At 36.1% G+C, this 19,570-nt stretch overlaps 3 protein-coding genes across 3 annotated transcripts; 1 reads left to right on the top strand and 2 right to left on the bottom strand.

Annotated features, from left to right (window-relative positions):
* Positions 1 to 1,523: 1,523 nt before the first annotated feature.
* Positions 1,524 to 2,336, bottom strand: LOC126796720 (protein LURP-one-related 15-like). The gene is made up of 3 exons (XM_050523464.1): positions 2,130 to 2,336; positions 1,790 to 2,035; positions 1,524 to 1,676 (listed from the first exon to the last, which is right to left on the bottom strand). The coding sequence occupies exons 1-3, from the start codon at positions 2,334 to 2,336 to the stop codon at positions 1,524 to 1,526; spliced, it is 606 nt and encodes a 201-aa protein (XP_050379421.1).
* Positions 2,337 to 3,185: 849 nt separating this feature from the next.
* LOC126800269 (protein LURP-one-related 10-like) lies at positions 3,186 to 4,441 on the bottom strand. The gene is made up of 3 exons (XM_050527597.1): positions 4,121 to 4,441; positions 3,600 to 3,827; positions 3,186 to 3,499 (listed from the first exon to the last, which is right to left on the bottom strand). The coding sequence occupies exons 1-3, from the start codon at positions 4,412 to 4,414 to the stop codon at positions 3,368 to 3,370; spliced, it is 654 nt and encodes a 217-aa protein (XP_050383554.1). The 5' UTR covers positions 4,415 to 4,441; the 3' UTR covers positions 3,186 to 3,367.
* A 1,039-nt stretch (positions 4,442 to 5,480) lies between these two features.
* On the top strand, positions 5,481 to 9,196 carry LOC126800242 (pentatricopeptide repeat-containing protein At2g38420, mitochondrial). Its single transcript, XM_050527567.1, has one exon. The coding sequence runs from the start codon at positions 5,493 to 5,495 to the stop codon at positions 6,975 to 6,977; it is 1,485 nt and encodes a 494-aa protein (XP_050383524.1). The 5' UTR covers positions 5,481 to 5,492; the 3' UTR covers positions 6,978 to 9,196.
* Positions 9,197 to 19,570: the final 10,374 nt, after the last annotated feature.

The following is a 19,570-nucleotide window of genomic DNA, read 5'->3' as shown; positions in this document are numbered from 1 at the left end:
AAAGAAATAATGTCCTAAATCTGGAAAATTTGTATGCGTATGTCAAGACTTCTTTGGTTTCTAGTCCTTACTCGTTGCATAACATATGAGTGAAAACTGAAAAATAATTAAACACAAAGACAAAGTGCAAACATCATTCGAGTAAATCGAAATTAGTCTCCGCCTCCACCAGAGCCCTTTGAGTTTATCTCAACAAGAATGACAATAAGCGCGACGATGAATGCATGGTCAACACCTGGATCACTGTAACCATGAAATTGTCCTTCCCGGCCACACAACACGCTTGTAACTGTGTGCTTCTTGTGCTAACAGTGCTAATATTAGTATGCAATATTAGTATGTACAATTAGTGCTAACAGTGCTAATATCTGATCTGAGTATCCGTTCGATCTTTGAATTAAGTTAGTAATTAATCATATTAATTCTTACTTGAGCAACAATATTGAACTTGGATTTCCCAGCATAAGCGACACAAGATTGTTCAAACCAACTTCCTTTCACCTTGAAGTCAGGGGTATTCTCTGCTTCATTATGCGCTAAGAAAACGTGCAAATTCGTCTTCCACTGAACCACCGATGATTTCTTAACAGTAAAGATCAGATTCCTCGATTCCGTGCTATCACCCCTATAGACTTGAGCACGCATACGGCATATCTATCAACCATACATGTACAAATAGAAGGAATGATGAATCAGTGACATATATTGATATATAGCCAGTGAAGCATAACCAAATATAAAGAATGAAACACGTTTTGGTGGAATCAATTTGATTGTTGAATGTTTTTTTCTTTGGAAGAGTTGATTGTTGAATGTTGATACTTGATAGTAAAGGGGGATCAATGAAACTGGTGTGATTCTGAAATAATTAAGAGCGATTCGATAACTAGATATCTGACCGACTCTGTATAGATGATAACAACAAATCCATGAAATAAAATTTGCCTTAATTGCACAAAGGTTTACTGAAATGAAATTTGCCCCTGCTTTGTGCAAATGAGGATGAGTTGGTGAATGACCAAAACGTCAATACAATGACATGGAGTTGGAAGATTTTCAAGCATTCGATCTAGAGTCTCGAGGGTCAGAAAACTTCAGATTTGGGTAATCATCTTGTTGAGATATGAAAGTGTGTAAGACGTACAATTAAGGATGCTCCGTTGCAGCCTTGCCTTAATGATATTTAGTTTCTCTTTCTTTTAGGACTCTGCTGGCAAATCACCGATAAAAGTGCATCGTATGTGCATACGTACACTATTTAGCCAGCAAATTTACACTATCTATTAGGGCGTTGTACTCTTTTTTTTCCCGATAATATTAGGGTTTGTACATTATGCTTCTTCTGAAAACAGAACGACAGTAGTCATGATACATTATACATGTAATTGTCACGGGGAGGGTACACCTCAATTATATCTTAAGGCTATACCAACCTACATACTTAACATAAACAAATGAGTGAGCAAATGACAATTATAAAAGAAAACCACGTAGACATATCTGATCCTTCAATTATATTCAAATTAGTCTCCGTCCCCGGAACCAGAACTACCAGAACCACTGGAGTTTATCTCATCAAGAATGACAATAAGCGCAACGATGAAAGCTTGATCAACACCTGGATACACTGTAACCCTAAAATTGTCCTTCCCAAACAACACGCTTGTAACTGTGTACTTCTTGTGCATCTGCAATATAAATACGTACAATTAGTCCCAATAATACTAATTAATATCTCTTAGCCTCTGTATCCACCCGAGACATGATAATATAATTTGATGATAATCACATTAATTCTTACTTGAGCAACGATGTTGGAGGACTTGGATTTCCCAGCAAATACAACACACGATCGTTCAAACCAACTTCCTTTCACCTTGAAGTCAGGGGTATGCTCTGCTTGATTATGTGCTAAGAAAACGTGCAAATTCGTCTTCCACTGAACCACCGATGATTTCTTAACACTAAAAATCAGATTCCTCGAATCCGTGCTATCACCCCTATAAATTTTCCATCTATGATGTGTGCTTATCCACTATACAAGTAGAATATGCATGACTCAGTGATATAGCATTATAGCTAGTGATCGAAGCATGACTAAATGTAAAGAATGAAACCCAGATACGTACCTTCTTTTGGAGAGTGACAATGGGATACCCTGCACCGTTAACTATGACTCGACGGTCGTGCAAGCTGAAAAATGTTCCTTTGATTTTGAAAACAGTTTTGCCAATAACATCCTTGACTGAAAAGTCGCCGGAAGGAACTAGTCTGACAATTCTAAGATCAACAGAGTAAGAGCTGCAGAAGTCAGGGCTGATGATTGCTTGTGCCATGAAAACAGAATGAGATCAGCAGTTTACAAACACCTGTTATTAGATATATGGATAGGCAAATCAATGTTTATGAGTATTGGGATTTCATAGAAAATTATAGCGGACTAATAATTGAAAAGAAGATAACCTTTAGGTTGAGATGTTTAGTCAAGCATACGCACCTATAGAATGGATCTGCTATGTTTGGAGATAAGAAATTTGTGTAACGCTGAAGAACGAAGGAAAAGAAGTTAAGGGGCGCTAATGCATGCTAATTAAGTAAATAATACGCGGTTTGGTGGAATTAATTTGATATCGTTGAATCATTAACGTCGATATTGAAGGGGGTCACTGAACCTGGTGGCATTCTGAATTAATACCTAGGCATATTGAGAGCGATTCGAATTAGATATCTGACCGACCACATCATCTTTAAGAGCAAATGCATGAAATATAACTTCCCTTAATTGTGCAAAGATGTATTGAAATGGAATTTGCGTTGTTTGCTTTATGCATGCAAATGAGGATAAGTTGGCGAAGAACCGAGACGCGTCCCATGTATTGGATTTTGAAGGCTATCCGCTATCGAATAGAGCAAGTCACGAAGTCAATCAATAAAAAAGACATGGAGTTGAAGATCGTCAAGCAACATTCTATCTAGAGGGACGTCAGAAATGAAAATACTACTTGATGGTAGACCGCTTAAATAGGACATATTTGAGATTTGGGTAATCATCGTTCTGACTTCTGAGAAATGAAAGACAATAAAGATCGAGACTATCGAAGTCAACCTTTAAGTGCACAGGTAAATAAAAGAGATTCTGCTGCAGAATTTAACTCAACAAGATGATACATGTCTTAGGTGCGTACAAAGTACTTAATTAAACTATATACATTTTGAAAGAGAAAGGAATCCCACTTCCTAAAACTCCATAGTTTTGCTGGAATATAACTTGGACAATTAATAATGCACCAATTATAAAAGATCAAACGTAAACCAAATTGTTTGAATCACGCGTGGATCAATTCTACTGTAATTCATGGCCGGACTATTAATCAGAATTGATCTCATCAAGGATGACAATAAGTGCAACGATGAAAGCGTAGTCAACACCAGAATATACTGTGACATTAAAGTTGTCCTTCCCAAACAAAACGCTTGAAACTGTGTGCTTCTTATACATCTGCAATATTAATCAAAATCAAGTTAGACGATGTTATATTGTAAGCACTGTGTTCTAGTAAAATCAATCATCAAAAGTAAACAATTGATGATATTCTTACTTGGGCAATAATAGTGGAGGAGCTGCCAGCATATACAACACAAGATCTGTCAAACCAACTTCCTTTAACGTGGAAGTCAGGTGCGTACTCTCCTGTGTTAGTTGCTAAGAAAACATCCAATTTGGTTTTCATCTGAATCATGGAAGATTGCTTAACACTAAACACCAGATTACTCATTTCTGTGCTATCTCCCCTGAATACTTGCCATCTCTCGTGTACCGATCTCAACTAGACATACAAAATAGAAATCCATGAGCCGGTGAATTAATTTGTTAATCATAATCATTCCCTTTTTTACTAATTAAGCTCCATGATTAAGGGGATGGTGTCTGAGGTAATTGGCATGGCATGGACAAGTAAAATTTTTGCTAATAAATTATGATCGATATGAGTAAAATCTTATATGTTGTGCAATGTTATCATGACAAACTGTTGTTAGAAACTTAGAAATACATTGTACGGTTATGTATATAAAAGGTCGAGAAGAAAACATTATGAATCACGTAGTTGCTTGAACGTACCTTCTTTCGGAAAGATACAATGGGGTAGCCAGCAGCGTCGATTAAAGTTCGACGGTCACGTAAGCTTAAGTGCGCTCCTTTCACTTTGAAAACAGTGTTGCCATTGACATCCGTGACTACAAAGTTGCCGTCGCTTATGGTTAGAACTTTCCGGACGATGCCAAGATCAACAGGGTAGGAAGTGCAGAAACTAGGGCTGATGATCGCAACAGTGGGAGTAGCATACGCTACCGGAGCTGCGCTTGAGCTCGGCGGATAAGCCTCTGGTGGCGGTGGGGCGCTTGCTTGTTGCATGATGACTAACAGCAACCTCTTGGATTAATTGTGTTTTGATACAATGGAGGTTTCTTACAGAAGGATCGTTATTTATGCATACGTCGTAGGTTTTAAAAATCATTGGAACAACCGGACAAGTTGGTGAGAGGCCAATAACGTGTTCCGTATATTGACTGTTAACGGATCACGGCCAAGTCAATAGAAGAGATTGGAGACTTTTAAGCATAACTAATATTCTAGAGGGTTAGGTTAACTTTCTGTTGAACGTATTCCTCTTTGTCAAGTTCATCATGTGTATCTTATTCCATGGAACCAATTAGCTACGGCTGGTGTGAGTCGGCCATGTTCTACAGCAAAGATAACGCAAAGACTTCAATTTTAAAACCATGATAGCGAGGGAAATAATATATATTATTGATCGAGTTGCACAGTATATATGTAATTTAATAATTTATGCCTGCTGAAACAGAAAACAGAATCTCATAGCCAGGGTAATTGTCACCGGAAGGAGATAAAGAACAGTCAAACAGGAATGTGTACGTGTTTGCTTTGTATTTCAATCCCCGTTGTTTTGTTTGTTCTTATCGAGATAACGACGATTCTTCATTGGATTGATCCCCTCCTTAAGTAACCTCAGTTCTTTTTTTTGAAAACGAATTCTAGATGAATATAAGTGGCTTAACCCATATCCCTGATATACTCTGCCCGTCTGCCCTAACTAATGATGTACCAAATTTGTTCATCGAGGGCCGAATGAACACTATTGACAGATTGTAGTCTATCAAGGATCCGTTGACATAAACACTTGGATATACACATTAACTAGGCTAGGAGATCAACTAGTTAATTGAACTAAAGACTGGCACATAAGAGAAACTAATGACTTGTCACTAGCTCAAATAGTTATGGCACTATTTTCTAAAGACCCCCCAACCTGGAATCTTTTTTGCCCTCCTTTTTTTATCTCAATTCTCAAACAGACCAACAAACTGGGGGGAAGCATAAAAATCCCGAAAGTCTGACTGAAACAAGCGGAGGACATTCACCTTCCTCTCTAGAGTCTAGACTTCCCAACAATCTCAAAGTCACAACCAAAATGGTCAGAACCTCCTCCCTCACACCCAGAAGCAAATTCTTCATAAGAAAACACAGAAAATGGCCAGTCTCACCCTACAACACCAAATGGCACAAACTCTTCAACCAACACCAAGCTTTACAGACCCTCAAACAAACCCCACCACTACTAAACCCACCCCAAACTCTCCTCTCCTCACTCCTCCACTCCTTCAACACCTTCAACTGTGATCCAACTCCTCAAGCTTACAACTTTGTCCTTAAAACCCTGACCAGAACCTCCCAGTTCGCCCAAATCCCATCTGTTCTTGACCGCCTTGAATCTGTTGAGAAATTTCACCCACCTGAATCGATTTTCTCTAATCTGATTAGATTTTATGGCACTGCTAATCGTATTGGTAATGCTATTGATGTGTTTTACAGGATACCCAAGTTTAGATGTGACCCTTCTGCTGTCTCACTCAACTCTTTGCTATATGTGCTTTGTGGAAGTAGTGAAGGTCTTAAAATGGTGCCCCAGATTCTGATGAAGAGCAGAGCAATGGGGATTAGGCTTGAAGAGTCAAGCTTTCGGATTTTGATCACTGCATTGTGTGGAATGGGGAAAGTCGGGTATGCTATTGAGATTATGAAATGCATGATTAGTAATGGTTATGATTTGGATGTAAAGATTTGTTCTTTGGTGTTGGCTTCATTGTGTGAGCAAAAGGGTTTAGGGGGTTTGGAGGTTGTGGGTTTTGTGGAGGAAATGAAGAACAAGGTTGGGTTTTGTCCTGGGATGATGGACTATTCAAATGTGATTAGGTTTTTGGTGAAACAGGGGAAGGGTTTGGATGCTTTGGGAGTTTTGGGTAAGATGAAAGTGGAGGGAATGAAGCCTGATATTGTTTGTTATACCATGGTTTTGTATGGTGTTATTGAAAATGGGGATTACAAGAATGCAGATAAGGTGTTTGATGAGTTGCTTGTGTTGGGTTTGGTTCCTGATGTTTATACTTACAATGTGTATATAAATGGGTTGTGTAAGCAGAACAATGTGGAAGCTGGAATAAAGATGATTAATTGTATGAAAGAGTTGGGGTGCAAGCCAAATTTGATTACTTATAACTTGTTGTTGAAGGCATTGTGTAAGAAAGGGGAGCTGAGTAGGGTGAGGGAGCTTGTGAGTGAGATGTCCTTAAATGGTGTTGGGGTGAACTTGCAGACACATAGAATTATGTTGGATGGTCTGTTTTGTAACGGTGATGTTGATGAAGCTTGTGTCTTTATGGAGGAAATGTTGGATAAGTTTCTGTGTGGTCGCTGTTCAGCTTATGATGATGTAATCTATGGGTTGTGCCAGAGGGGTTTGATTAGTAAAGCAATGGATTTGCTGCAGAAAATGGTTGACAAGAATGTTGTGCCCGAAGCAAGAGCTTGGGAAGCAGTACTCCTTAGCTCAGGAACTGGACCTTGCTTAGTAGAGACTACTTGGACCAGTTTGGTGAAACCAATAGGAGCCGACTGACTTCACCCGTTCACAGATGATTTTTAGCCAGAGTATTGCATTGAATCCACAACTATAGTGTATTTTCTTCATCTCCAATATGAACGCGCAGACGAATGTTACTGCTATTGGGATATAATTCTATGATCAATATTGAATACATTTAGAGTTGAAGGTTTGATTTTTGATACTGTTTTCACTGTGTTAACAAACAAATTCAGCTGGTTTTGAGGTATGATGTTTTCCGGAAGAAATGAATGGTCTGGTGGACTATTCTGATTTGATTAGGTTTTGGTGAAACAAGGCAAGGGTTTGATCAATTGTTGGGTGAAAATGTAGGTGGGTGGAGTTCAACCTCAGACTGTATGTTGTATGGTGTACCTATGAACGATAATATGAGAGTTTAGATGTGCATCTTATAATGGTTTTGCATTGTGTTATTGCAGATGAGGATAGATCATTTGTTTGAAGAATCACTTGTGTTGGGTTGATTCCAGATGTTCAAGTTATAATATCAATGGAACTTGATTTGTAGCAACTACCAAGGAAGATGAGTGCAAGCTTAATATGATTATAATATTTTGTTGAACTTATGTAAAACTGGGAAGCTAGGAAGGGAGCTGTGAGCCCAATGATCTTAAAAGTGTTGAAAACCCTAAACATGTAGGATTGTATGCTGGATGGTCTGTTTCGTGAAGGAGATATCAACTCATGTCATTATGGAGGAAGGACTGTTTTGATGTTGTTTGACATTTGATGAGATAATAATGGGGTTTGATTTGTAAAGCAATGAACTTTGGTGAAGAAAAATGGTTGGCAAGAGAGTTTCACCCGAGGGCTTGGTAAGCACCATTCTTTTAACTTCTGAAACTTGTGTTGTAGAGACTACAAACTACGTGTGTCAGCTTGGTATAGTTGAAGTTGATGGACTTTAGTTACATATGCAATGCGTTAGTTTGAGACTTTTGGCTGGGGTTTCAAGCTGCATCCACAATCAAAGGTTGCATACACCATGCAAAGCTGAAAAGATGTTATTGCCTTTGAGTTAATGAATTGCAGGATCAGTAATGACTAATGGTAATTGAGTATGATTTAGATGTGAGGATTGTTAGTTTATATTTCATCACTTTGTTGGATTTCAACCTAGTATGACAGACTCGTATACGATCATGTCTTTCGTTAAAAGAAGGTAGGGCTTGGATGCTTCAAGCGTTTCGTACTAAATGAAAGTGGAGGGAATAAAACCTCATATTGTGTGCTCAGACGATAGTTTTACAAGGTGTTATAGCAGACAGGAAAAAAGGGAAGACGATGCATTGTTCACTGAATTACATGTGTCGGTTTGGTCAGTGTAAGCAAACTAATGTGGAAGCTGCATTGGAGATAATTTCTTGTGGAAGGGCAGGGATTTTGATTACTCGTATCATTTTGTTCAAGGCCATTCACAGGGTGTTGGAAGTGTTGGAGTGAACTTGCCTAACATAAGTGTATGATGGATGCCTGGATGGCCTCATTTGTAAACATGATGTCACACAGCTTATCTTCCACAAAGGGAAATGCGACTTCGGCTGATCTGCATTTCGACAAATGACAAGATAATTTAGGGGCATGGTGCTGAAGTAATTGAATTACTGAAGAAAATAGTTGGCAAGAACATTACTCCGAGGGCAACGGCCTTTTTTTTTTCTTTTTTTTTTTTGGAGGGCAACGGCTTGGAAAGCACTAGCCTTTAGCTCAGGATCTCAACACTAGACTACTACTTGCATTGTTTTGTATCGGTTATTGGTTGATTTGGTGAAAACAATGCGTTTGTTTCAATTGGTGATGTGAATCAATAACTGGAGTTGATTGATTTCAACAACACGATGCAAAGGTGAAGATGGAGTTGCTCCTTCCATGTGCATCAGATGCCTTTTCTTTTATCTTTTTTCTGAAGATGGGCAATTCAGACTGCCTATAGCTCACTGGCCTTTTGTCCATTTCAGTGTCCAAGCATGTTTGGCAGAGAGACTTGTAAGTACATCTATACCATTACCAACCATGAATCTTCTGTCCTTACTTGCTATGTGGTGCCTATGGTGGTGTTTTGTTGCTGTTGGCTTTATATTTACCAGAACCGCTTAGCTTGAATTGATAGCTTGGCTGACATAGATCAGTTGATGGGAAATTCCAACTAAAGTCACGAATCTTTTGCCTTGTTGGTTACTCACGAGTTGATAGTTTGTACCACATTGCCCCAATACTTTCTTGAAATAAAGATTAGCAGAAGAGATTTATCTGTTTTGACTGTTTCAGTCTGCTACTTTTCTCTGATGTTTTTACCTTAGTCTAATACAGTGTCATCGATTTTTCGTTTGATCAATAGTTGAGCATGACCCATTATGAACCAAACGTTCTACTTTCTGATTCAATATGAATTCTCAAGTCAATGATCTTGAAAACTTTGAGAGAAGGAAGTTCTGTATATGATTTGGTCAGTGAAGTCTCTATCTTCTGTGTAGAAAGCATTGCAGCCATTTGGTTTACTCAAAGTAAAACCTACAAGGCTACAAATGAAAAGTGAAGAGAAACAATTTGCTAGCTTTAACACTTTTCCAGTGATGTGATTGAGGCATCCCAAGACTCCTTTGTCATCTTTTTCATATAATAATGTGGGCGTAAGAAAGGTTTGTCTCTGTGGTGAGCAATACTTTCTGCAGTCATAACATTAACCCCGAAAGTTCTATAGTTCTCGGAGTAATGAAATTCGAGATTCAGGAGCCATAAGATTAAGCATTGTATGTTCTTTAGGAACTGGACAGAAGGAAGTGCCCAAAGGACTTGGCTTCCATACCAAACAGAGACGCAGTATGGAAAATATACATCAATTATGAAGATATATCATGTTTCAAGTTTTGGTAAAAGTTGATCATCTTTTCCGCAACTTATCCAAAAGTTGACCTTGTTTATCTAAAAAAATGTTCCCCTACCAAACACTTGATTCTACAGATCAAAAGCATGACAAGTTTGGTGACTGATCAATAGCATGCATGTACAACATGGTAGGACTATGAATTGCCTGAAAATTAAGGACTCTGTAATATGATTGATCGATCGATTGCATGTTGTACAGCATATTAGGACCTCATAAAGGGTGGTGTTTCTCTTGTTGTTGCACCAATTGAGTTGTCAATTCATTGCAAGCTAGGAGAAGTCACCCATAAGTTCCATAACTGTCCTCGGAAAATTATCGACCGGTAATGTGGTAGAAGCATCTCCAACTTTCAACTCTAGCTTGCTTAGCTAGTTAGCTCTCGTAATTATTGGCACAAATTGACAGCACTGAATTTGCAATGCAATCCTCTCACACCCTGGGGCCTCTCCCCACTATAAACAATAAGAAGGGCTCCAGCCAGAAAAACAAAAATGAAGAGATAAAGTCAGACCCAGTGAGAACTGAGTGTTCTCTTTCTTTCCTCTTCATCTCTACAAAATAATAGAGTACAGTTAATTTGCTAAACCATTATTGTTAATGACATTAGTATATAGCCATTATTGAGAGATCTGCTAGCTCCATGGTTTCTCCTTTTCAACAGCATCATTAATTTCCATATATGTGGAAAACAATCCTCATGCCGGGGACAACGGTGACATCTTAATTAAGACTTAAGGTAACAGGTTTAAAAAACCTGATATCAGATTAATTGTTCCAACCATGTTGGAACTTAGCTAAAACCATTCTACGATTATATATATCTATACAGCTCTACAGAGAGAGAGAGAGAGAGAGAGAGAGTAATTTTCCATCAGTTGTATTGGAAAAACAAGGATTAACTGTACGCATCAGATGTTAAAAACCTTCACCTGAAAAAACACATGCAAATGATGCAATAGCTTGCCTACACCCTAGCATTTCCGTTAATTTCTTTATCGACACCAGTATGTGAGCATTGCAAGGCTGCCATATCTATATTCTATCACTAAAGATCGAGTAAAAGAGTTGATCACAGACTGTGAATCGAATGAATAAAACTCATAAATTGTGATCCATGGAACTTACTGGTCGAAGCTTCTGCATTTTGATCTGAATGAAATCGTCTGTGTGCATGGTTTTTGAGCGCTGATGCTAATTAAGGTGTAGTGGTCATGGTGGGGAAGGGGGGCACATGAAGAACTAACTCACTGCAGGATCATGCATCTTTGATTTCCCATATCACAAACTAAAAGTGGGGTAACTTTTGAATCCAGGAAAGAATAGAATGCGCATGAGTTAGAAATGCACGTGCCCTGCTTCTCCATCTTGCTCAACTCACACCTCCATATTTTTTATCTGACTTCTCTTCTCATACCTGAACTTACAGAGAGAGAGAGAGAGGTGAGTAGTTTGTGACTCCCATGATCTGCATTGGCTGTCCTGGTAGCACACCCTTTTATAACAAGAGCTCCAAGCAAATGAGCCTGTAGTGTGTTAATTTAAGGGTGGGTATTGGAGATAAAGAGAGCAACAAAATACTGCAAATCTTAGTTGGGTGCGGGACCCTTCCTAATATGAGTTTGGGTTTGGGGTCCAAACAACTTGTTATTACTCACAGGACCACCCAATCACTTACCTAGCTAAGCTACTAGCAACCACAATATTTCCAATATGATCAGAAACTAAAATTAATATTAGTGCAGCTGGTATTGGTAATTAACTAGCTATTTGTCTAAATTATCTATGCTGACATATACCACCTTGCATCAACAGTGGTGTTCATCATCATCCCAAATCCAGTGGTGTTTACCGGTGCATTTTTTGGCAGTACCGTCAGGTTTTTTGCTTTTTAACATTGTGACCAAATTTCTTAATGAGAATATGCGATGATGATGACTGTCCATAAAAACCCTTTGTGTATTTTAAACATCAATTTGGGAGTACGTATATATGCACGTAAGGATCTTTCCAACCATATACACCAAATCAATGTCAAGAAAAAGCCCTAGCAAAGTGTTTTTCTGTATTCTCAATTTGTTCGCTCTATATCTGATGAAACTAACAAAGTTACCATTAAATAAGGGATAATGCATTAGAGCTGTCATTGTCGATCATCACATGACAAATAACATAGGTTCACCTTATTTTTATGATCTTAGAGATACTGGCTGCCTTAATAGTATATAAGTGTATAACTACCTAAATTATTAAAGCAATATAGCGCCATTAACGACACTACTACACTGCTCCTAGATGCGGTAGAGACTCCAATGGACATCACAGGGGCTTCTTGCCTTTCACTGAACTATTACAGCTGTTCTACTGACTTAGCTCCTCCTCTTTACAAACTAGCCATCAAGGGATTCAAGCCCTTCTAGTGAGAGATCCATTATTTTGTATAAAAAATAGATAACTCATTCACAACTTTTTCGATTGCATTTTCACATCTACACCGTTCAACTTTTAGAGTATAATGTGTAGATCACCTCAGTAAAATTTTAGCCAAAATTGAGGTATTTAAGGCATTCAAAACTGGAAATTAAACGTATAAACATGAACTGTTCAGGTTTGACAAATTTGGTGCGTTCATTGCTTTCACCAAGTTTGATACCTTAACGATTACCATTTTGACTGAATTTTACAGATGTGATCTACATATTAGACTCTAAAAGTTGAATAATGGAGATGTGAAACTGTAATTGAAAAGTTGATGAATGAGTTATCACTTTTTAAAACCAAAAACATGGATCCCTCATTTGGAATGGGACTGATATATATATATATATATATATATATATATATATATATATATATATATATATATATTCTATTCAGAGTGAAGCTTCAATCTGAAAAATTAAAAAGTTAAGTTCCAATTATGACACATTTTTCAGTCAAATTTTTTCATCATAAGTGATTCAATATTTAAGTATATTATTCAAGATCATATATATAAAGTTTCATCTAATTCTTCAATGGTTTGAGCGTTTAAAATTTAGAGTTACACGAACGGTTCATGTTGAACATTTTTAATTCATTCATTGATTTAATCTAATTTTAATAAATTAACAATGTCCGAATTGGATGAAAGTTTGTAGAGATGATCTTGAATAACATACATAAATATTAAATCACTTATGGTGAAAAAATTTGACCGAAAAGTGTGCTAAAATTGGAACTTCACTCTTTAATTTAAGAATGAAGCTTCACTTTGAATAGAGAATATATATATATATATATATATATATATATATATCAGAATAGATTAGATTAATTTCCATATGTTAAATACCATCACCTCGATAAAATAGTAAATAATATAGAGATTTTACACTTAGCTGTGTGATGAGCTTAAATGAATTAGCATCAAGTCTACGTTGTGCTAGCTCTAATCATACTTTCTTTAAGGTAAAAGACTTTAGAGAGGAAGGTTGCCGGACCTCACCGTTACGAAACCTGAATTCTCTTGCTTAATTAGTACTACCGGACATCCAGATATATGTGCTGCAATCCTAATTAAGAGGGACCTTCCATCAATTTGAAGATTCCATGAGATTGCAACACTGTTCTGTTTGAGGTCCATATTACCTGGGATGGCTGTTGCTTTGCCACAGAACATGCGTGTATTATCTCCATCCGTCTTCATCATCAACATTGCACCTGTCTCAATTTCTGCGACAAGTTCTTTTGTAATAGAACAAAAACTGTAAGAAGACCCAAAAAATAATTTAGGAATAAATGGATCTAATTGAAATTTACTAATTGATTATCTAAAATAAAAGGTTGATGAGGATAAATTAATATATATACCCGCTACATATTCTACGTAGCGTACCCTCTTAATGTTATTAGTCAATTTTTTACTCAATTTTTTACTGTGATTGTTTTTTACTGGTTCTTATATGTAAATAATTTTTTGTCATTTTCAACGCGTTCATGTTAATTATACCTTAACGTAATATGATTGGCTGGGTACAGCACATGGCAGTTGCGGGTACACAAAATAATTAACAATAATTTCAATTAATCAATCAATCAATCTTCTCTTTATTAATTACTTTTTTTCTTGTTGTTGAAATACGTATGAGTAATATATAAATGAAGTTTTTATTCATACCTCTAAAAACGGTATTAAGATCTCTTTATTCAGTAGATCTTTATTTTACTTTTATCAATACTTAAAATACTATTTAGACCTCTAAAGTTTTCTTAAAATGTCCATTATGTTGTAGGGAAAGTGGAATAATCTACTCATCTAATTGATAATCCCTTTATATATGGGTTAAGATTACAATAGAAATAAATGGTAATTACAATAACAATTAAGACTACATAATGATGATTAATCCGTTACATCCGTTGACCATAAACGTCATTAACTCATTCACTTATTTGTTTTAACGAATGCACACTAATGACGTTTTTTCTTCAACACTCCCCTTTGTGCCGAGTTTAAATATATAATGGTGCATAAGGTGTTGCCTCATTAAAAACCTTGCCAAGTAACAAAACCCAATGGGAGAAAATAAAACCTTGGTCGAAGGGGAAAAGAGCACAATACACCTATTACATTTAAGATTAGCATATATGTGCTAGACTCCTCCTGATGTCTGCAACTCCCCCTGATCTTTACATTAATCATGTGAGCTTTGATAACTTTTACATATTTAATTATGTGTTTTATTTGGTACGTATTTCTTTACGCCAAAAATGCAACGACGTGGATAGTATTCATTCTCATCATGTCGTTTTTTCTTTTCTTAATAGGGACTATAAACCTTTAGGTATTGTTGTTGCATGGGCGCTAAGCTATACAACGAATGAGAGGTCGAATCAAGTATATTGTGTTAAGTGAAATAATGTGTCTTTGCATTTTTATATGGAATCTTATTTCTCAACACTTATTCGTCATCTTTCAATTAGACGAAAACATATCTATCTTTAAAGACTTTGATTGATCATGTGAGCTATAAAAGCCTCACTTTTAACCTTTAGAGTGCTTTAAAACCGATTGATGGTTAATCATTAATATTACAGTCCTCAAGATCCATTTTGAGAGTGTGTCTTCCCAATGATCTTTTTCATTCTCGACTTAGGATTTGTAATGACGGCATCTTTTTAGTTCATCAAAAGACTTTGCAAATCCATATTGAATACGCAATGACATAACACATCTAATCCATATTCATAATCAAGTATTTTACTTCGTGAATGTTTTAATTTCTTTTGTAACGCTATGTGATCTATAACCATTTCTTGGGTGGATAAAGTATGTTGTATGATTTTCATGTATATCTATTAATTTCGATCCCCATAGAGATACCTTATTTCACCATTCATAAGCTGCATTTGTCAATTTTTCGGAAACTACCAAATTGATAAGGTAGTGGAGTGCAATGACATCCATTACGAGAATATCTCTTTGTGGTCCATTACAAAAGAATATTTTCTCATAGTCAATTCCATAGCATTTAGTGAGAGACCTTGAGCCATAAGGTGAGTCTATACTCTTTATTCTCATACGTATCATATCAAAAGATATATGATAGGGTTTACACTTGCGGTGTCGGTTTCACCTGCCCAAATACCTATCTCTTTGTTAGTGAACTTTAATTCATGCTGGATCGCTTCTTTCCATTGGGCCAAAATCACTACGTTGCTATTTCTCAACGAAGTATGCTTCGATATCAAAACTTAATATCCTACATCCTCATGTGGTTTGTATTTATAGATATCTCTGTATTTACAAGGATTTGTTCTAACATCTGAGGCGTCCCCCATTGATAACCAAAATCCAGGAATTCTCATGAGGCGGATTTAAGATTATGGATCAATGGATCAAATTGTGTCAAACTCGCTTTCTTCCTTTAATCGAGTATATATCAAACATAAGGTGGTCCCCCTCTTCCTTGGAGAGCCACGGCCTATGACACCATTTATGCCACTTTATAGTGTCAACATGACACTATCTATGGTGGCAACGCAATGCCCAATTCCTTTTGGGTGGCGTCATGTCCTCTTCTTAGGACATTGAACCTTGCAAGCCTATTTGCAGCTAATATCTCTGATCTCATCACTTTGTGCAATAGTGGAGATCAAGATGAGACACAGTAGGGATAAACCACGATAATTCTTGTCGTTCTACTTGAACATTCTTTGTTCTTATCTCCCCCTAATGACGGGAAGATTGTCTCATCAAAGTGATATTCCACATATCTAGTGGAAAAGGAGATCACTTGTCAAAGTTGCAATATAGCGGACTATCTGGATGCTCGTCTCCAGTAAGAACATTTATTCACATTAGTTGACTTCACCATTATGCGATGTGGCGTCGCAATTTGACACGTATGTTAATCTAGTTGAGCTCAATGATTCTAAATCTATGTCAATCCTGGCGAGCTCAAGTATTTCGATCATTCAATGTTATCGATTGTAATTCATTTGACAATGATTAAGGTGATAACCAAGAACTAGTGAGTAATAAGTTGTTTTTGCTAAAATTACATTACCCTAAACGGAAAGATTGGTGCGTATTACCATTTACCAATATCACGACTAGTACTTTAGTCATTTTCCGTGTGACCAAGTGGGTTTGTAACTAGCATAAGTAACATTAGTTTTAGTAGTGAATGGTGTGATGACACGTGACCAACGTGTCGACACATAAATCAACATCATAAATTATTTAAAGTGTCTGCAAGTTGGTTGAATTAATCAACATAATTTTTGTTGGATTCAATCCTTGAACACAGTGACAATACATGTCATTTGCATAAGATGATCTCAATCCAAATTTCTTTAACATATTGATAAGCTTTGAATGATTAGTTTTACATACGTAATCACAATGAATATAAGAAGCATAATATGATGTTAGTGCATATACGTGTGAATCAAACATTTCACGATTCAGCCTCAGGAGGCTATGAAATATGGAGATGAAATAAATTCTTCAATTTCTCCATAAAATTATATTTCTAGGATTTTTACAGTTCTTTATTTTGTTTTTTTTACTTCTATTTATCCAAAATAAGAGTGTGTGTATATGATTTTTTAAATATACAGATACACATATGTGTCAAAGCCCAAATATGTCAAGATCCCGAAATTCATTTTCTTTTAAATGGACATATAAACTTCTGTAATACGCGGTTACATCCGCAATCATTAGAGATAATGCAAAGGATGTCAATCATAATCTCACTTATCCTTTTCATATAGAAATTCATTGACATAAATATTTAAAACGTATGAGGGTTCGATTGTCTCTTGTTGACATTTGTTACATAGTGTCAATGAAGTATATAGGTAAGACATGAAAATGGAATATAAACTCAAATTCTCTAGAGTAATTTGTTCGAATCATAAAATAATATTTCCATTTCATAATGCATGTATATTTGGAATCCTGAATGATTATATATTAGCGATCATTATTAATATTATTATTTATATCCACATATATATTACGATTATTCTTCAGTGCTACTACTGTGGGGATCACATGGTGTAATTCTTTGCATTCAGTTATTCATGTCATACTAATATTTTGTGTACTTTACTTTATGCGGTACTTCGCAAAATCAAATATTAAAAATCGACCCGCGTATATCTCGATTAATATTCGAATATTTTCAATTCATTGAGAAAAATTCATAACCTTGGTTGTATGTCAACGATTGCATCAAGGTCTTATCCAATCCAAAGGTACTTCAATATCGAAATTTTAGGCTTATCCGCTTATATAATAGCCATTACAATTATATCTTAAAAAATTAGTGACAGACTGTAATCGAAGTCTAAAACAATTTGAATTGACATAAATTTGTATCGCTCTTAAAATTGAGGAGCTTTCTCCTCGTAGTTTGATATTAAATATATTTTTTCAAATTGTCGTACTCTCATTATTCTATACTCTTTTTGTAAGAGGGCATTTCATTGCTCATATCATATCCTCTATGTATTTTTCAAACGGTACATTGTTATCAATTGTCATGGATCGGTTTGTATGAAGCTACATGTTCATAATATTTGCCCTTTGCTTTAGGGTTATTTCTTCATTATTATCCATAGTTCGTTTTGAGAATTTTGTTATCTTTTTTTTTCCTGAAAGACATTTCTTTGTCTTGAGAGACATTTCTTTGTCATTTAAGATTTTAAATATGCTTCCAAGTTACGTGCATGAAAATATGTTTGCATAATTTGATCATAGTTGAGCCTTAGTTGGCTTGTAGGGAATGTCGGTACTCAAATTGTTTAGAGTATAATATATGTTGTGTTTGTTTAACCAACTGTAAATAGAGTACGAGACTTATTAGTTTCGCAGTCTAAAATTCTAAATAGACTTACACGAAAATTAAACATACCAACATACATTATGGCCACTTTGGAGCTTTATGAAATTGCTTTATCACAGTAAAAATATACAATTTAATTAATTTCCAAGAAATACAAATCGGATTGCAAGACCAAGAATTGAAATGGTTGTATTTTCGACGCTTCATGAAAATACTTTATCATAAGAATATGTTTGTCCTCTCTTTGTTTTTAAATTATAAAATTCGCATGAAATTTTGTTATCATGGCAATGCTCATATAATATGCTAAATAACATAATTATAAAAATTAAATAGACATAACATATGCAATAAATAGAGCATATCATTTAACGTGGGTAAATGATTTAGCAAGATGAAGCAATATACACAAAATAATTTGCTCACATATGCTTAATACGATATGTAATCATAATGCCAAAAAGTAGCATGATAGTTCATTCACGTGCCTAGCAACAAATTTATTTAATAAAAATGGCATAGAATATAACATGTTCAAAATTTGGAGAATACTTTGCTCACATAAAATGCATACTTTCATATATATATGAATGAAATTTTATAAGCAATAAATATAATTTAGATCTTACTTGTAAGTTTGCCAAATAAACTGCATATAATACTTTGTTCTTACATACGTCGAATTTGATCGTCATGTGAAACAGTTGCTCTCACGATTCCATTGTGAATGACAATTGATTAATCACATGCAAAAACAACCATATGTAAATAATTAATCACTTGTAACTATACAAGTCTAATTTAATTTACCTTTGAGTAACAAATGTAAATAATCTTATTGTAACACCAGTAAATTAGATTTACAGCAACTTATTTAATTTTCGTGAGCAGTAAAAATTATGAATTGTCAGGTAATTATTTAGAATTACCTTTGAATTTTACTAAAAAAAGGTGAAATGCCTTTTTTTTTGTTTGTGGGTCGGATTTGGGCCGGATCCAAGTCAAGGATTGAACATATTCGGGTCGTGGGGTGCAGCCACAGATATGCGCGCCGGCCGAAAGTGAAGGACAATGATGTCTCTCGCAGTCGTTCAGGGCAGGGAGGAAAGCTGATCTTCGCAGATCGAAGGAGATTTGTTAATGTGTGCAGGCCGTCGTCGAGATGCGTCTGACACCAAGATGGAATGACGACGAAGTTCTGGGCAGCGACACCCATAGATGGGTTGCGCGTAGCCGGGTCGAAGTTGGGTAGCGTATCGACGACGATAGGATGGTGCAACAGATCCTCGTTGGATCGGATGAGATGGCTGGGTGCCCAAATAAGAAATCTGGGTGCCCCAAGGCTTGCTACGGTCACGTCCACG

Source organism: Argentina anserina, chromosome 6, assembly GCF_933775445.1.
Source record: "Argentina anserina chromosome 6, drPotAnse1.1, whole genome shotgun sequence".
Classification (NCBI taxonomy): Eukaryota; Viridiplantae; Streptophyta; class Magnoliopsida; order Rosales; family Rosaceae; genus Argentina; species Argentina anserina.
Note: the sequence above shows the minus strand (reverse complement) of the source record. Positions and strands in the feature narration are given on the sequence as shown.

What these genes read in the sequence shown, in the direction of transcription:
- LOC126800269 (XM_050527597.1), bottom strand. Translation starts at nt 4,414, where the DNA reads ATGCAACAAGCAAGCGCCCCACCGCCACCAGAGGCTTATCCGCCGAGC. An exon ending in TTGTATCTTTCCGAAAGAAG is followed by an intron (nt 3,828 to 4,120) that starts GTACGTTCAAGC and finishes TTGTATGTCTAG; the next exon opens with TTGAGATCGGTACACGAGAG. An exon ending in CCTCCACTATTATTGCCCAA is followed by an intron (nt 3,500 to 3,599) that starts GTAAGAATATCA and finishes TTAATATTGCAG; the next exon opens with ATGTATAAGAAGCACACAGT.
- LOC126800242 (XM_050527567.1), top strand. Translation starts at nt 5,493, where the DNA reads ATGGTCAGAACCTCCTCCCTCACACCCAGAAGCAAATTCTTCATAAGA.
- LOC126796720 (XM_050523464.1), bottom strand. Translation starts at nt 2,336, where the DNA reads ATGGCACAAGCAATCATCAGCCCTGACTTCTGCAGCTCTTACTCTGTT. An exon ending in TTGTCACTCTCCAAAAGAAG is followed by an intron (nt 2,036 to 2,129) that starts GTACGTATCTGG and finishes CTACTTGTATAG; the next exon opens with TGGATAAGCACACATCATAG. An exon ending in TTGCTCAAGTAAGAATTAAT is followed by an intron (nt 1,677 to 1,789) that starts GTGATTATCATC and finishes ATGCACAAGAAG; the next exon opens with TACACAGTTACAAGCGTGTT.